This window comes from Python bivittatus, unplaced genomic scaffold, assembly GCF_059951505.1.
Source record: "Python bivittatus isolate LINGU-HERP-01145 unplaced genomic scaffold, Pbiv_v1 ctg000580_np1212, whole genome shotgun sequence".
In the NCBI taxonomy this organism is placed as follows: Eukaryota; Metazoa; Chordata; class Lepidosauria; order Squamata; family Pythonidae; genus Python; species Python bivittatus.
In genome coordinates this window covers 573037-587357 of record NW_028277087.1, presented here as the reverse complement: position 1 = coordinate 587357, position 14321 = coordinate 573037, and the positions used below count along the sequence as shown (strand labels likewise).

Below are 14321 nucleotides of genomic sequence, written 5' to 3'. Positions count from 1 at the left end.
GGGATCAGGTATAACTCACCGTAGCATCACATGTGCCATTCGTGAGATGACGTCATGATACATAGGAGATCATTGGCTGAATAAATTCATTTAAGACAAGCCTGTTGAGCCTTCCATTTCCCCCCCATCTTGGGGGCAGCATGACTCCAAATACCAATTGCAGGGACATAATGGTGTGAATGGGTATTTCTCCTTCTTGCGAGCAACCCAGTGGCATCTGGTTGGCTGCTATGAGTAACAAAATGCTGGACCAAGATGGCCTTATCTAGCGGGGCTGTTCTTATATTCTTATGTAAGTTCTGCTGCAAAGCAACGTCACTTTTCCTATTATAGTTCTGCAAAATATGGAGAACATCTATGTGGCCGCTAGCAGTCAAAATTGTCTTGATGGCACATAATCAATCAACCAATCAACCAATAATCAATCAATATGTTTCCTCCTCCAAGCATGAGACAGCCAATGGTAGAGTCCTTTTTCACCTTGCCTCACACGTTTTCAAGTACCATTTTTCCAATTCCAGAAGGCTACACATTTTGTTCTACACGAAAACAGTCAAGAAGAAGGACAATGCTCGTAGACCCTTTGGATAGGTTTTCAGTGCTCATTCAGAATCACAGCATGGTCGTAACCCTGGTTAGTGAGTGCTTTTATCTGGTTGCGAGAACAATAGAAGCAAAAGTGAAGAGACCCCAGAAACTTGTCAGCTTAGCCTGACGGGGGTCCAGCAGGCTCTTACCTGATCCTTCATGTTCAAGGAAGCCTTAAAGTCACAAAGGATTTCCAAACAAGAGATAGATCCATGGATGGCTGGAAAAAAAGGAGGAGAAAGGAACACGTTTTAACAGAAAGATAAACCAAATGAGAATCCATCCATGTTCATGGATAATTGTTGGGATTTTTTTGTAAGTAAACATCCTGCTTTTGACACTTCAAAAATCCTTCACGTTGTGAGTTGTGAGCACGATCACTTTGAAACTTCATGGGGAAGGATGCAACTTCCAATCCAGGATATGAATTGTCCCAGGCAGTTCCAAGGGTGATTTGAGGAAAAAAGAGAGCAGGGCTATCATTGCTCAGTTGTGGCCACCGTGTTGACTTTGAGGACCCTCCTGAGGACACCCCTGAATGGCCCTGAGTGTTCTTTCCAAAGGGAAAAACAATAGATTAATCTTACAAGTATAAAACAAGGAAGGAGTTGTTGCTGTTTGCTTCCACAATGAGGTGGGAACACTTGCAGGCCCCAGTGTTCCCAGACCATTTGTGGCATTTGGACACAACGTTGGCCAAAATGCACTGAGAAGGTCCTTTCCAGAAAGAGAGTTGGGTGAATTTTCAGAAGGGTCTCTTCCAGTGTTTCTCAACCTCCGCAACTTTAAGAGGTGTGGATTTCAACTCCCAGAATTCCCCAGCCAGCCATGGGAGTTGAAGTCCACACCTCTTAAAGTTGCTGAGGTTGAGAAACAGTGGTCTCTTCTCATGCCCAAATACGTTGTTATGGGAATGACCCACAGCAAGCCAATTTAACCCCATGGTTCTCAAACTGGGCACTCACAGGGGTGCCACAGGAGTTGGGGTTTTTTTGCGACATCCATTTGTAACGTCATATCTTGCAACACTAAAAGTGCCGTGAACTGAGAACTTTTGGGAACCTCTGGCCTAAGACTTATTTAGGATTTATTTATCAGACTTACACAGCCACCCATCATGGAAAACACAACGCTGGGCAGCTCACAACGGCAATAGAAACCCAAAACCAATAGAAATAAAAGGCAAAAACCTGGCGCCTAGCCATTCTCCTCCGATGCCAGCAACAGCACCATCTTCAGGCTCAGCCTCACCCTGTCCCAGCACTTCGGGGAAGACCCAACTCTTTACAGCTTTCCAGAAAGCTAAGGAGGGGGGTGGGTTGCCAGATCTCAAGAGGAAAGGTGTTCCCCAGGACAGGGGCTGCCACAGAAAAGGCACGCTTCTTGCCTCCCACTGGATGGCAACATTTCAGGGAAGGACCTGGAGCTATCTGATCTGGTGGGACGGGCAGATACCCTCAGAGAGAGGCGGTCTCACAAATAACCTGGCCCTATGACATGCGGGGCTTTAAAGATGATAACCAGCTCCTTGAATTGCACCCAGAAAGAGACTGGGAGCCAGTGCAGCTTGCACAACGTGGGCGGACAGAGCAGTGCCCAACACTGCATGCACCACCATATTCAGGACCAGTTGTAGCCTCCAGGTGGTGGTTAGATGTAGGATGTTAGAGGTTAACGCCAATATCTTGCAAGGGGAATGGACTCAGTTACAGTGGCGATGGGAAGACCTACACTGGAAGACCTGAAAGACCAGGTTAGGGACAGATCCTCCTGGAGAAAATCTATCTATGCGGTTGCTAAGAGGTGACAAGGACTTGATGGCACATATTCAATCATATTCAAGGATAGCTCCATACCAAGCACATTTCAGGAGTCAAGAGTTCACCTTAACCTGAGCTGGGCAAACATCTGTGTTATGTTCCCCTTCCTCTGACTTGTGATTCGCCAGGCACTTTGCTCACAAATCTATCACTGCTGGTGGTGCTGCAGGTGACAAGGAGAAGCAGGTGTGATCTGGGCAACCGATGCCAAGACTTCTGGCCCTTTGACCTTCATGATCTCTGCTCCCCCTTCAGATCCACTTGTATTTCAGACAATAAAATGTTTTCATGGCTGGGGAGTAGCAGCTTAGATGCTTCTGGAACTTACCTGCGTGGTGGAGTGCGGTCCTTCCCTGGCTATCGGCTACATCAACAGGGCAGGAAGACTTAGAGGTGAGACAGAAAAACTTAGCATCAAAAATTCAGTGAAGGCTGGGTTCTGATGCTTATTTACTTGGCAGTAACCCCAGTCAAACACAGAGCAGTTTACTTCAAAAGAGAGAGGCATAAAATAAAGCAAAGTTTAAAAAGGAAAAAACACACCCTGAGAGAAGGCAACATGAAATCCTGTCCATATAGTTGCAGAAAAACTTGCATGGATGTGTCCAAGTTGTTGTCAAATATCAAGCTCAACTAATCTTTAGTTCAGTAAAGAACACGTACATAAGAATACAACAAGAAAAGATGTTTAATTTCTCCTGATCTGCGTCAAGATTCTGTTAGCGACAGGAGGTTCTCATGAAGATTCTCAGAGCAGAAATGCCAAGAATGTAAACATGCAACTGCCTTCGCCTGATGGTTCAAGGGAACATGAGAAATGTAACAGCTGAAGCTGGTGGGGCAGGAATAAACAATTCTCAGGCCAGACAGAAATGTTGTGTAAACATGGAGCAGATGTCTTCAATTCTCAAGGCTAGGCTAAGAAGGGCTAAGAGTCAGTTGACATCAAAGGATCAACCATTCTCTTCTCTTGGTATTTAGAATCAAGCCTAACATAGATATCTGGCTTGATTCCCATGTTCAGCATCAGGTAGGTCCCCTGTATACATGTAACTTCTTTCTTTTTTGCTATAAATCTACCTCTAGTTATGGTGAGTCTACCAAGCATTTGCTGTTACTGAACGGTGAATGTCTAGCAAGTCTATACCAACTGACATGTCTGCTGAAGTGGAACAGAAAACAGAGGCCCAAGTGTCTCTATACAGGGATGTGCATGGTAAAAGAGCAGAAAAGTTGAAGCAGGAATGGCTATAAATTCTATACTGTCTCTTTCATCTACTCAGAGGCTGTTAGCTGCTTCCATTGGTTCCCTTTCCTGAATATTGGTACCTTCCTAGCTCTGTTAATCAAAGTCTCTTATCTAGTTTGTGTCCATCTCAGCAAGTCTGACTATTTGAGTGAGGGGAAGAAAGGTGAGAAATGCTGAAAGTTTTGGGGAGAGTCGGGTAGGGTTACCTAGGATCAAACTTTCACCAGCCACATCCAAAACAAGAAAATGTTACTTGCAAATAATGATCTAACACAGTGTTTCTCAACCTTGGCAAATTTCAAGACACGTGGACTTCAACTCCCAGAATTCCCATGCTGGCTGGGGAATTCTGGGAGTTGAAGTCCACTCATCTTAAAAGTTGCCAAGGTTGAGAAACACTGATCTAACATATCAATGACAGGAAGCTTTCCAATCCCCCATGGCATCCACAAGGAGAAGGGGTCAAAGAAAGTCAAGATGGCACTGGTAACCATGCAACTGAAGCCATGCCCCTTTTTACATGTGTCATGACCTTCCCCCCTCTGAACACCCCTGGCACAATCTTTGGAGCATCTGAAAATTAATCTAAGAGGTATTACCTGCAACAGCTTGCTTACACACTGTGGGTGGCCATGTTTCGCTGAGAGATGTAATGCCGTGTGGCCTGTGGTGGAGAAGATCAAAAGAAGAAAAGCATGGTGTTACTTGTCGTCAAAGGAGTCTTACTGAGTGTGGAAGGAAGTACAGGCTGACACCAATGAAAGCTTGAACTAGCAGCTCTGAAGTGGGAGGAGAAAACATGGTTTTTGTGAGAGGGAAAAGATGGGTTTAGTATCTCCAAATGTTGTGTGCTACAGCTTCATCGTGGCCAACTGGGTTGGTCTGTGATTTCCACTCAAATCAGGCAACTTGCCTCCTTTGGCATTCAGAAGAATATTCTCTTGGCCCATCACATGCCCAAGGCATGAGCAGGATCAGGCCTTAGCTCCTCCTTATTCAGTTTGCCTTGCTCCGTAAGTCAGCCAATTGGTGGTAGTCTATTTCACATTGCCCTGGACTGGCATGGAAGCAGGAGGACAGGAGCATGTTAGAACTTTTCTAAGGACAGTAGGCTGCTAAGGATATAAGCCACCATTCTGATTTCAACAACAGGAAGGAATTCTCTGGGTCAAAAGTCAACTCCCCCAAAGAGGGCCAAGCTATTTCCAGAAAACCAACAGAGGAATCTTGCTGGGACAGAGAAGGAGAAGATCAAGCCTTGCAGGATCCGCATGACATTACTTTCAGGAACTCACTGCCATGGGATGTGGGAAGGTAGCCAGTTTAGATGGACTTCATGGAGGTTACACACATTCAGGGAGGAAGAGGAGAAATTGATGCAAAGCAACCAACCAGGATAGTTGCATCAGACTCCAGGTTGAGAGGCACCAGGAAGCCATTGTTGAAGAATGGTTGTTTGTGCTAAAAAAACATGCAATAAAGCATCCTCACCTGAACCATCTGTGGTCAGAGCGTCTGCCCCATGGGCCAACATCACCTCCAAGCAGTCCACGTTTCCCTTCGTAGCACACAAATGGAACCTGCAAGAGGAAAATGGGTTCCTGGGGACCGCTGATAGCTGGGGGAACCCATATGTCAAGTGACGTACAGAAGAAAGCAGGCGTGGACAACCTTGGCACCCTAATGCCTGTAGAATCTGGACCTAAATGGGAAAGCCTTTTGGGCAGGGCACAAAAGATAGGAAAACACAGGTGACCAGCAGCTGTCCCTCTCTACCGCCAGGTAAACCCTCCTCTGCTATCCAATGAGAATGAAGCCCTGGAGGCTTAATCTAGGCCAGTGTTGTCCAAACTTGGCCACTTTAAGATGAGTGGACTTCAATTCCCAGAATTCCCCAGCCAGCCATGCTGGGGAACTCATCTTAAAGTGGGCAAGTTTGCACAACACTGATCTAGGCTTAACAGATCTGGGCCTCAACAGACAGCAGGGCTTGGCGGGGAGGGGAGGGGAGGGGAGGGTTGCTTACGCTGATTTCCCCTCCATGTCCAATTTGGTGGGGACCAAGCTCTTCCGGAGCAGGAGCGAGGAGACTCGATCTGCATCATTGAATTCCACCGCCTGCAAGAGCTTCTCATCATTCTTGCTCCAGTCTTGGCTCTGAAAACCAACATTTGGGTTATTTGAGGATATGCATTTAGGGATCTGTTTGTTCCTCTCTAGCCAATGTAGACACTTCTCCCTCCCCTTTCCAGCCCATCCAACTTGGAAGATCTAATGCAGCTTCTCCATCTGACCAAGCATATTGGGTAAGTAGCTCCTAGAAAGGTTTGGATATATTTTACATATATGCTAAGTTACGGGGGAGGGGGCACATCCCTGATCTTCCTGAGAGAACCAAAAACCCATAGCCTGTTCCTCCCCATCCAGATCTCTGGAGCCTCCAGGCACCAGGACACGACCATGATCGCATTGCTTGATCAGCTCGGAGTCAGGACATAGAATTGGGTATCATCGGTGTACTAATGGTATTAGACCCCATGTCAGGGGATGACCTCACCTAGCAGTTTCATGTAGAAACTAAATAGAAAAGGTGAGAGTGTCGATTCCTGAGGCATCCCACTGGTAAAGGGTTGAAGGTTGTTCTTTCCCCTCTATCAACATCAACTGGAACTGGTCTGAGGAGAACAACCATTACCACAACATGCCTCCCACTTGTGATCTCCAGAGCTGGCCCAAAAGGATACTATGATCAGTGGTATCAAAAGCCACTGAGGGATCAAGAAGAGCCAGGATGGTCACACCACCCCCATCCTGGCTTCACCAGAAGTCATCCACACATGCGAGCAATGCTATCTCTCTACTATGTCCCAGCCTGAAACCCAACTGGATAGGATCCAGACAATGTGCTTAATGCAGGTCTCTTTGCAGCTACAACCTGACCACCTTCTCAACAATCTTCTTCAGAAAGGGAAGGTTGGAGACTCGATGAAAGTTGTCCAGAACTGTTGAATCCACTGATGGCTTCTTGAAGAGTGGACGCACAACTGCCTCACTCAAGAAAGCATTCACGACCACACGGACCCAACCACGTGACACCTCCTAACCAGCAGGGGCACAGATCTAATAGACAGGTGGCTGGGTAAACAGTCCCAAGGATCCAGACCACTTCCTCAAGAGTTACAGGGTCAATAACTCCCAGAGAATGGAACCAGGTGAAGCCTCAATCCACTCATTAGGACTTGACCAGTTAGTCTAACCCAGAATAAATCTGAGCAACTTCATCTGCTAGGTGCTTAGAATACTCTTTACAAAGACCCTGGAGATGTTCTTATGGCTCATCCTTACCCCACAGGGAGTGAATCATCTTAAACAGCATGGTTGGACAGCTATCAGGTCTACAAAATGGAGAGGCTTCAAAGGAGCAAGCCAAGCCCTCAGCCTCCCACCCATTCCAGACAGCAATGAAGGCATCAGTTGAACTACCTACCAGATCCTCAGGGAAGAACCCCAGGCTCCCCCTGGAGCCCATTTGAGTCTATTATATGCCTGGGCTGAGCCAATATGGGGGAATAAAATTTGTTCGGCGACCAACTCAGTGTCTTCACCCCCATTTTTGAATGATAATTCCTTCCTAAAAAGAAGGGAAGTTTGGGTGCCAAGAAGACATACTTCATGATAAGTTTGCACAGCCCACTTCAGTAAACCCTAAACCCTGGTTTTGCAAAACCCACAACTGCTATAGACACCCAACATCCTGATCTATAAACCATACTGGGGCTTATCATGATGGTTGACCCTACGTGCTAAGAAAACACCCAACCTATTTCAGCACAATGTGTCCTCTCAAAAGCTAACCAGGGTGGTAACTGGTTAGGAATTGGATGGGGAACCACCAGAAAATCTGAGGGCTACTGACTAAACTGGCCAACTGAAAAAAGAAGACAAGGGCCAGCCATGTCCGTAAAGCTGCCCAAAAGCTGCAGAGGTATGTTCGTGACTTCTAGGAGTCAAGATCAATTTGAAGGAGAATTTGTTTTGCAGACCCAGCCACTGCATGAAGACTAATGGAAAATTCCACCCATCCTGCATTCAACCTTCCAGACCAAGTTGTATGGCTGTTTTAGAATCCTCTTCTGGAAGAACCCAACTTTGCTGCAAAGTCTCCCTTTTCTTAACCCTGACCTACCTTGCAAGGTTGCCAGGATGAACATGCACACACCGAGACACACCCAGCCTCTCACCAAAAGGTTGAAAGACGTTAAAGCATTTTGAACTGCACTGACAAAAGGGAAGGGGGGGACCTTTAACTCCAAGAAATGTAGAGCAAATATTCTTGGAAAGAGGGGACAGGGTACGAATCAGACTGGAGAGGTTAAGAGTACACTGAGAAAACCTAAAATAAAATTAAAGGTATGGGGAGGGTTTCAAACTGGGGTGAAACTACAGAGGATGGATGTCAGCTGTGAAGCTAATGGAGTGACCTTGACATACACATCCTCTCTGAGCCAAACCTACCTCATAGGGTTGTTGTGATGATAACAATGGGGAGGGGAGGAAAGGAACCAGGAAGACAGAGACACATCCTTAACATGGATGTCACCATAAACGAAATAAATAAAAAACATGACAAGAGTCCTGCTGAATCCCTCTCTTTGAGTTTCCTGGAGGAAGGTGAGGCGATATTCTTCATCACCTTCATCATCCCTTGGGAAGGATCCCCCATGCTGGGAGGAATGCAATGGGTGGGAACGGCCTCTACTTTTCGGTTAAAAAATAGCCCTTTGGTACATTTCAGTACATTCTTAGCAGCACAACTATAACCTTCTAGAGTGCAGGGGGGAGGGAGGGGGAGGAGAGGAGGGGAGGGGTATGCACTCGCTTCACTCTGTGCATGTACAGAGTGTAACTCCCCTCCTCTCCTGCTACAGCCCCCCTCCCCAACCTTGGTACCTTGCATTATTAGCATTAAAAAAAAAAAAGAACTAGATCAGTTGCTTGGAAACCAGCCCCCACCTCCTTGAGATGGGGAAGGAGGCTGGTGCCATGGCAGCAGCGATGGGCTTGGGGGGAAGAGGCCGGGAGGAAAAGGAGCCCTGTGGGAGGGAGAGCAGGCTTGCGGGGGGGGGGGGGAGAACATACCACAAAGGAGGAGGCGGCGCAGAAGCAAATCTGCTTCATCGTTCCCCCTAGGAAGTAGCGGGTAGCCATCCATCCAACCTGTCTGCCCCTGGTCTGGTGAAGAAAGAGGAGGGCCCAAGGAGGACACCCGCCCGGGGCTGCGGGTGGATGGAGGATGGTCCAGGTGGGTCGGCTGCACCGCACAAAGGCCCTGAGGCGCAGCAGCAGCAGGGGACCAGCTCCCTCTAGCGGTGGACAGCGGACCTGGCCGGTGTGCCTTGGTGCGCGCGTGCCAGGCGCGCACAAGCTCCAGCGCTCCTCTTCCGTCCCCAGAAAGATGCTCCCAAGTCAGTCCGCCTCAAGGCTCGATGCCTAAGACCCAGGATAGAGATGCGCCGTGTGAACGTATGGCCAGCCTGAGAAAGCTGCGGCTGTTTAGCAAGATTCGTCATTCTGCGCTAGGGTTTCCCAACCTGGAGAACTTTCAAAGGGGTGGACGTCAGCTCCCAGGATCCTCAGCGGTGGCCACGCTGGCTGGGGAATTCTGGGAGTTGAACTCCAGACATCTGGAAGTACTCTACGAGCAGACGGTGACCACCAACAGCTCTCTGGGGTGGCAAGCAGGGTCTTCCTCCAACTCCAGTTGGAGATACTGCATGTGGGTGTGAAGAGCAGGGATTACACGCAGACATCAATCTTGCAATTCCAAGATTGCACCAGGAGCATCACATTCAACTCTCAGCATTGAGGACAACGTAGCCCCAGCCTGCCTGAGCCAGCAGGATCTCCCATGCATAACTCTGGCCAAGCTAAACCAGAAGCTGCCCAGATCCCCCGCATCCAGATGGAGGTAGTGGTCCCCCACCAGGCTCATCTCAGCCAGCCATGGATTCTGGGAACTGAAATCTAATACCGTTTGGAGGAAGACTGTCATTGTCCCCCCAAAACAGGGGACTTGCCTGCTATAACTCACAGTGATAAAACCTTACTTCCTACCTCTAACATTCCTCTGCAGGCGACAAGCCGGCCAGCTGGTCCTCTAAGATATTCCATTGCACCTCATCATTTCTACCAAACGCTGTGGTTTCATTTCTAACCACGGTTCATATTCCAGATCTCCTGAATGCAATCAGTTCATCATGGATTTTACTCTCTTTTTGGAAGAGTCCTTCTACCACCTCAGGGTTGGTCCCTCACCCCATAGCTACACCTAGAGCGATATCTCCTTTTGGATTCACGGCAGCCTCCTTATTTGCTGGCACTCAGCACCAACTGTCAGTGCTGCTGAGATTAATAGAACTGGTTGGGGAGAATGGGATGTGTAATCCCACACATTGGAGCCACCCAACGGGGAAGTCGGTAGCAATGAAACACATCCATTCTATACACTGAGATCAGATTGGTGAAGTCCAGGGCTGCTGTTTCTGAGCTAAAAAAAATGCACAAGCACTAGATAACAACAAAAACATCTGTGCCCCTTTGGTGCCATCTGGTGGTCTTCTGTATCTTTGCAGCCCATATACGGTTGCATGAAGGCCTTGGAAAAGATATTCAGATGCCATGATGTATCTGTACCTACAAAGATCAGAATCATGCAGGCAACAGTTTTCCCTCTAACACTCTATGGAATCCAGAGTTAGACTCTGAAGAAGCAGGATAGGAAGAACAGAGTAGCTTTTAAACTTCAGTCTTGGAGAAGACCCTGAGAACACCGTGGACAGCCAAGAGAACAAACTGATGGATCATCAAACAGATCAACCCAGAGTTCTCCCTCGAGGCACCAATGACCAGGCTCAAATTATCCTACTTCAGGCACATGATGTGAAGACCCAGTTCTCTGGAGGAGGTGCTGATGCTGGGAAAGGTGGAAGGAAAGAGAAGGACCAGCAGCAGCAAGGGGATGGACTCAGTTCCAGTGGCAACGGGGGCATCCTTGGGAGATCTGAAAGACCAGCGTGGGGACTGATCCTCCTGGAGAAAATCTTTCTCTCTGGCTGTTAAGAGTCAAGAACGACTTGATGGGACATAATTGAATCAATCAACCTTGGCAACTCCAGCTATTTTTAAGGTTAATCCCTAAAAGGCAGGGATTCCCTCTTGGCATTAAAGATCTGCAGGCTGTCCTTGGCCATTGGGAAGAACTGCCCTGCACCCATTTACACCCCATTTTGCAGGGTGGAGTGTCGCAGGAACCAAGGTCCAGGTTTTAATTCTAACCTTAGGAATTTGGCATGGGGCTGAAAATATGGAACAGCCGTGATGGCTTGTACTCACATCACCCTTCTTAAATCTGGCTTTCAGGCTCTTCATGTTGCTCTCTGCAAGAGACAGATCAAGAGGCTGGGAATACTACAGAGTATTTGCAGAAACAGGGCCAAGAAAATAGGCAAAGGCCATTGCAGGATGGCGCCTTGCCCCAAATCAAACCTTGACCCCATAGCTCAGCTTGGTTGGCACGGTTCAGCATCCTCCCCAGTCGGGAGTTTTTCTTTCCCCCTCCCCGCCCCAGAAACGCCAGGTGTGCGAGCAAAGCAGGTCTCTACTGCTTCCCTTAAAAAAATAAAATAAGACACCAGTCCTCATGGCTTTGAGCAATGGGCAGATCTAAAAAGGGACAAAGCAAGATACCTTTTACCAAATTACAAGATTATGACCCCTCATTAACATTATCCGGGGGGGGGGAGAGGGGCTGTGGTCTGGTTGCTGAATCTCTTCGCCAGCGAGCAATGCCCAGCTCTTCCCTTTTCTTTTTGGAGACTCTGAACCTCTTTGTTGCTTAGGAGAATCCTTGGAGCTTCACCTGCCCCATCACCTGGGAGGCGCAACCAGGAAATTGGTCCTCTGCTGTAATCTCAGGGGATCCCCAGCCTCTGCCATCCCCTGCGTGGCTAATTAGGATCCAATTTTCCACCACATCAGGAGGTGGAGACAGTTGCTACCTTCACACGCAGGTAGGCCTGCTACTGAATCTGGTTGTTTATCCAGCAGAACTCTTCCCCATTTCACCCAGTCTATCTCCTTGTTGGTGAAGCCCTGAAAATCTACCCAACCAAGGTTTTTGCTTTAGGGAAGAGATGGCTGTTTTAGAGGGGAGGCATAAAATGGGCACATTATGAAACTTACATGTGGTGGTCTCTGGGGGTTACAAGCCAGGGCTGTCTTTTGGGGCTCGATTCCGCTGTGGTCCCCTGGATGTCCTTGGGCTCATGTTTCGGTGCAGACATGCAAAGACAGAACAATTGGAAAGATATCTTCTTACGAGCACCTGGCTGCAAAGCAACTTCAGAATATTCCTGGCTCCTGTTCAGCGTCAGGTGGGTGGCGGCCCCACCAACTGGAGATGGGTCCAGGGTGGTGGTGGTAGTGGAGCGCTTGAGAATTAATGAACTACCTGTAACAGGTAAACTAACACCTCTCCCAGGTACTCTACTGTAGGTGATATCTTCGCAGCCCTCTTGCTTTTCCATGCAGCTCATAGAAAAACCAAAGATAATACTTGGCTTCGGGCCCCAGTAGGGTTTGAATTGCAGGAGGTGATGCCAAAGGAATATCCTGCAGGGCAATCTCTCTTGATTATTTCTGGGGTCGGCGGATTCTCCAGTTTCCAAAGGGGAAAACTGGAAAGAGATGTTTCCTAGCTGGACAGAGCAGCTGATTTTAATTTGATTATTGCTATGGTGACTGCAAAACGAGGGGAAAAGATCTTCTGGATTGTATCAATAGCCCAGCAGGGTACTGGAAGGGGGTCAGCAAGAAAATTGCCAACGGCAGGAGTGGTCAGCCCTGTGAAATGGCGAGTTCTCCTTCGTTAGAGGTCTTTAAACAGAGGCTGCTGGATGGTCATCTGTGAGAGATAATCTACCAGACCCTGCACGGAGCAAGGGGTCGGGCTAGGTGACCTCCCAGGTATCTTCTAACTCTGTGATTCCCTGAGACTGAAGATACAAACGCTGAACAGCAGAAGCACTGGTGTCAGGCTGGGCTGATTCGGTCCTATATTCTGTTCCGAGAGCAACCAGCCGTAAACCCATCTCAGATCTTGGTCCTTGGTGTCAGGTACTCAAAGTGTCTGGATTTCATTGCTGTGCTGATGGGACCCTGGAGGCCATGTAGTCCAGCCTGCTTTTCAGGGCAGGAGCTCAATTTAAAGCACCCCTGTCAGATGCCTGTCCACAAACCAGCAAAGGAGAGCCCCCCCCCCCCAACTCTCTGGGTCATTGCTTTCCCCGTCTACCTTGGCTTACTGCTGAAAGCTTTTTTTCTAACCTTTAGTCAGGATCTGCTTCTCTGTAACTTAAGTCCATCCTTCAGCGTTCTGTCGCCCACAAGGAGAGGGAGAACAGGACACGATTGTCTTCGTGGCGCCATTCTTTCGGCTTTCCTCTCCTTCCCCGTCTTCTCTTCCCCGGATGGAAGCTTCCGGTCCCTCCAGCTGCTCTTCAGAGGGCTGAGTCCACAATCCTCCTTGTTGCTCTTTGTCTGAACTGGCTCCAGTTTTTCGGAATAATCCTTCAACTGTGGGGTCCACAAGTGGACACAGGACTGGAGGTGACCTCCAGGTCGGCACTGCCGAAAAGCTCACCCAGCAGGCTTGAAAACCATCACGGCTCTGTGCCCCGTTCCCAGCTCCTGCTGTTCAGATAACATGCTCTTGGCGGGGAGGTTCTCTTTTAATTCTCACGCTCAGTACGCTTCCATCGGCTTCTCCTTCCTGAGTACCACAAGGATATTCTGTGCAATGGCTGCAGTGGCTTCCAAAGTGCCCAGGGCCTGTTCTGGAGAGGTAGACTGCTTCTGAATATGGAGGTTTGGGCTCGCCTCTCAAGTATTCCAACTCAGTTGGGCTTACTTTTGCAGAATCAGCTGAGCAGAACTGGCCAGGAAAATGCAGCTGACTGAAAGTAGGTAAGCTGAAGAGAGGAAGAAAAATACTATGAAAATACTTTACCTCCAAAGAGTTATGTTTGTGCAACTATTGTCTGTAAACTGGCATTTAAACTGACCAGGTTCACACAGCAGACTTAGCTGATTTCCTGAACTAACCCATTTTTCTGGGCTCCCGCAATATATTGACCCATAAACTGGGATTCACACGACATCCTAAAGCACCAAAGAAAACTTAACTAGGATAAGAAAGATTAGCCTGTTGTGTGAATGCATCGGTTACAGTTTTTTTTTTCCTAAACTGTTGACGGCTCAACATGCTTTTAAACTGCTATTTTTATGAATACGGTCGCTTGAATTCTCTACAAAGAAAACAGACCCGCCACAAGCCACGGGGCGCCAAGCGCGGCCTCCCTTCCCTATTCCATCCCTAACTGACAAAAACAAAGATGGCGACACCGCCAGTTTAACCTGCGCGCGACAGCTCTCTCTGCCATTAACAAATATGGCAGCCCTACACGGTCCTTCTCCGTCCTCGGACCAGAACCAAAGAGGGCGCCCTTGACGTCGCCACCTTTCAAGAAATGCAAATCTCACCGCCCAACACCAAGATGGCGTCCTCCGCAGCGAGTGGTCCCGCCTCTGCTCGGATGCGCCTGCGC

At 48.3% G+C, this 14321-nt stretch overlaps 1 protein-coding gene across 2 annotated transcripts in view; it reads right to left on the bottom strand.

Annotated features, from left to right (window-relative positions):
* Nucleotides 1-14072, bottom strand: part of ANKRD24 (ankyrin repeat domain 24) — a 42140-nt gene extending 28068 nt beyond the window's left edge. The window contains exons 1-9 of one of the 2 annotated variants that reach the window (XM_025170640.2): nucleotides 13779-14072; nucleotides 11899-13685; nucleotides 11050-11093; nucleotides 8797-9147; nucleotides 5684-5814; nucleotides 5149-5237; nucleotides 4257-4321; nucleotides 2737-2794; nucleotides 738-808 (exon numbers count right to left, since the gene is read on the bottom strand). In XM_025170640.2, the coding sequence (XP_025026408.1) occupies nucleotides 738-808; nucleotides 2737-2794; nucleotides 4257-4321; nucleotides 5149-5237; nucleotides 5684-5814; nucleotides 8797-8865 (483 nt within the window). In that variant the 5' untranslated portion in view covers nucleotides 8866-9147; nucleotides 11050-11093; nucleotides 11899-13685; nucleotides 13779-14072. Of the gene's footprint in view, nucleotides 1-737; nucleotides 809-2736; nucleotides 2795-4256; nucleotides 4322-5148; nucleotides 5238-5683; nucleotides 5815-8796; nucleotides 9148-11049; nucleotides 11094-11898; nucleotides 13686-13778 lie in introns of those variants that run through there. The other variant, XM_088149310.1, reaches the window with a different exon arrangement.
* Nucleotides 14073-14321: the final 249 nt, after the last annotated feature.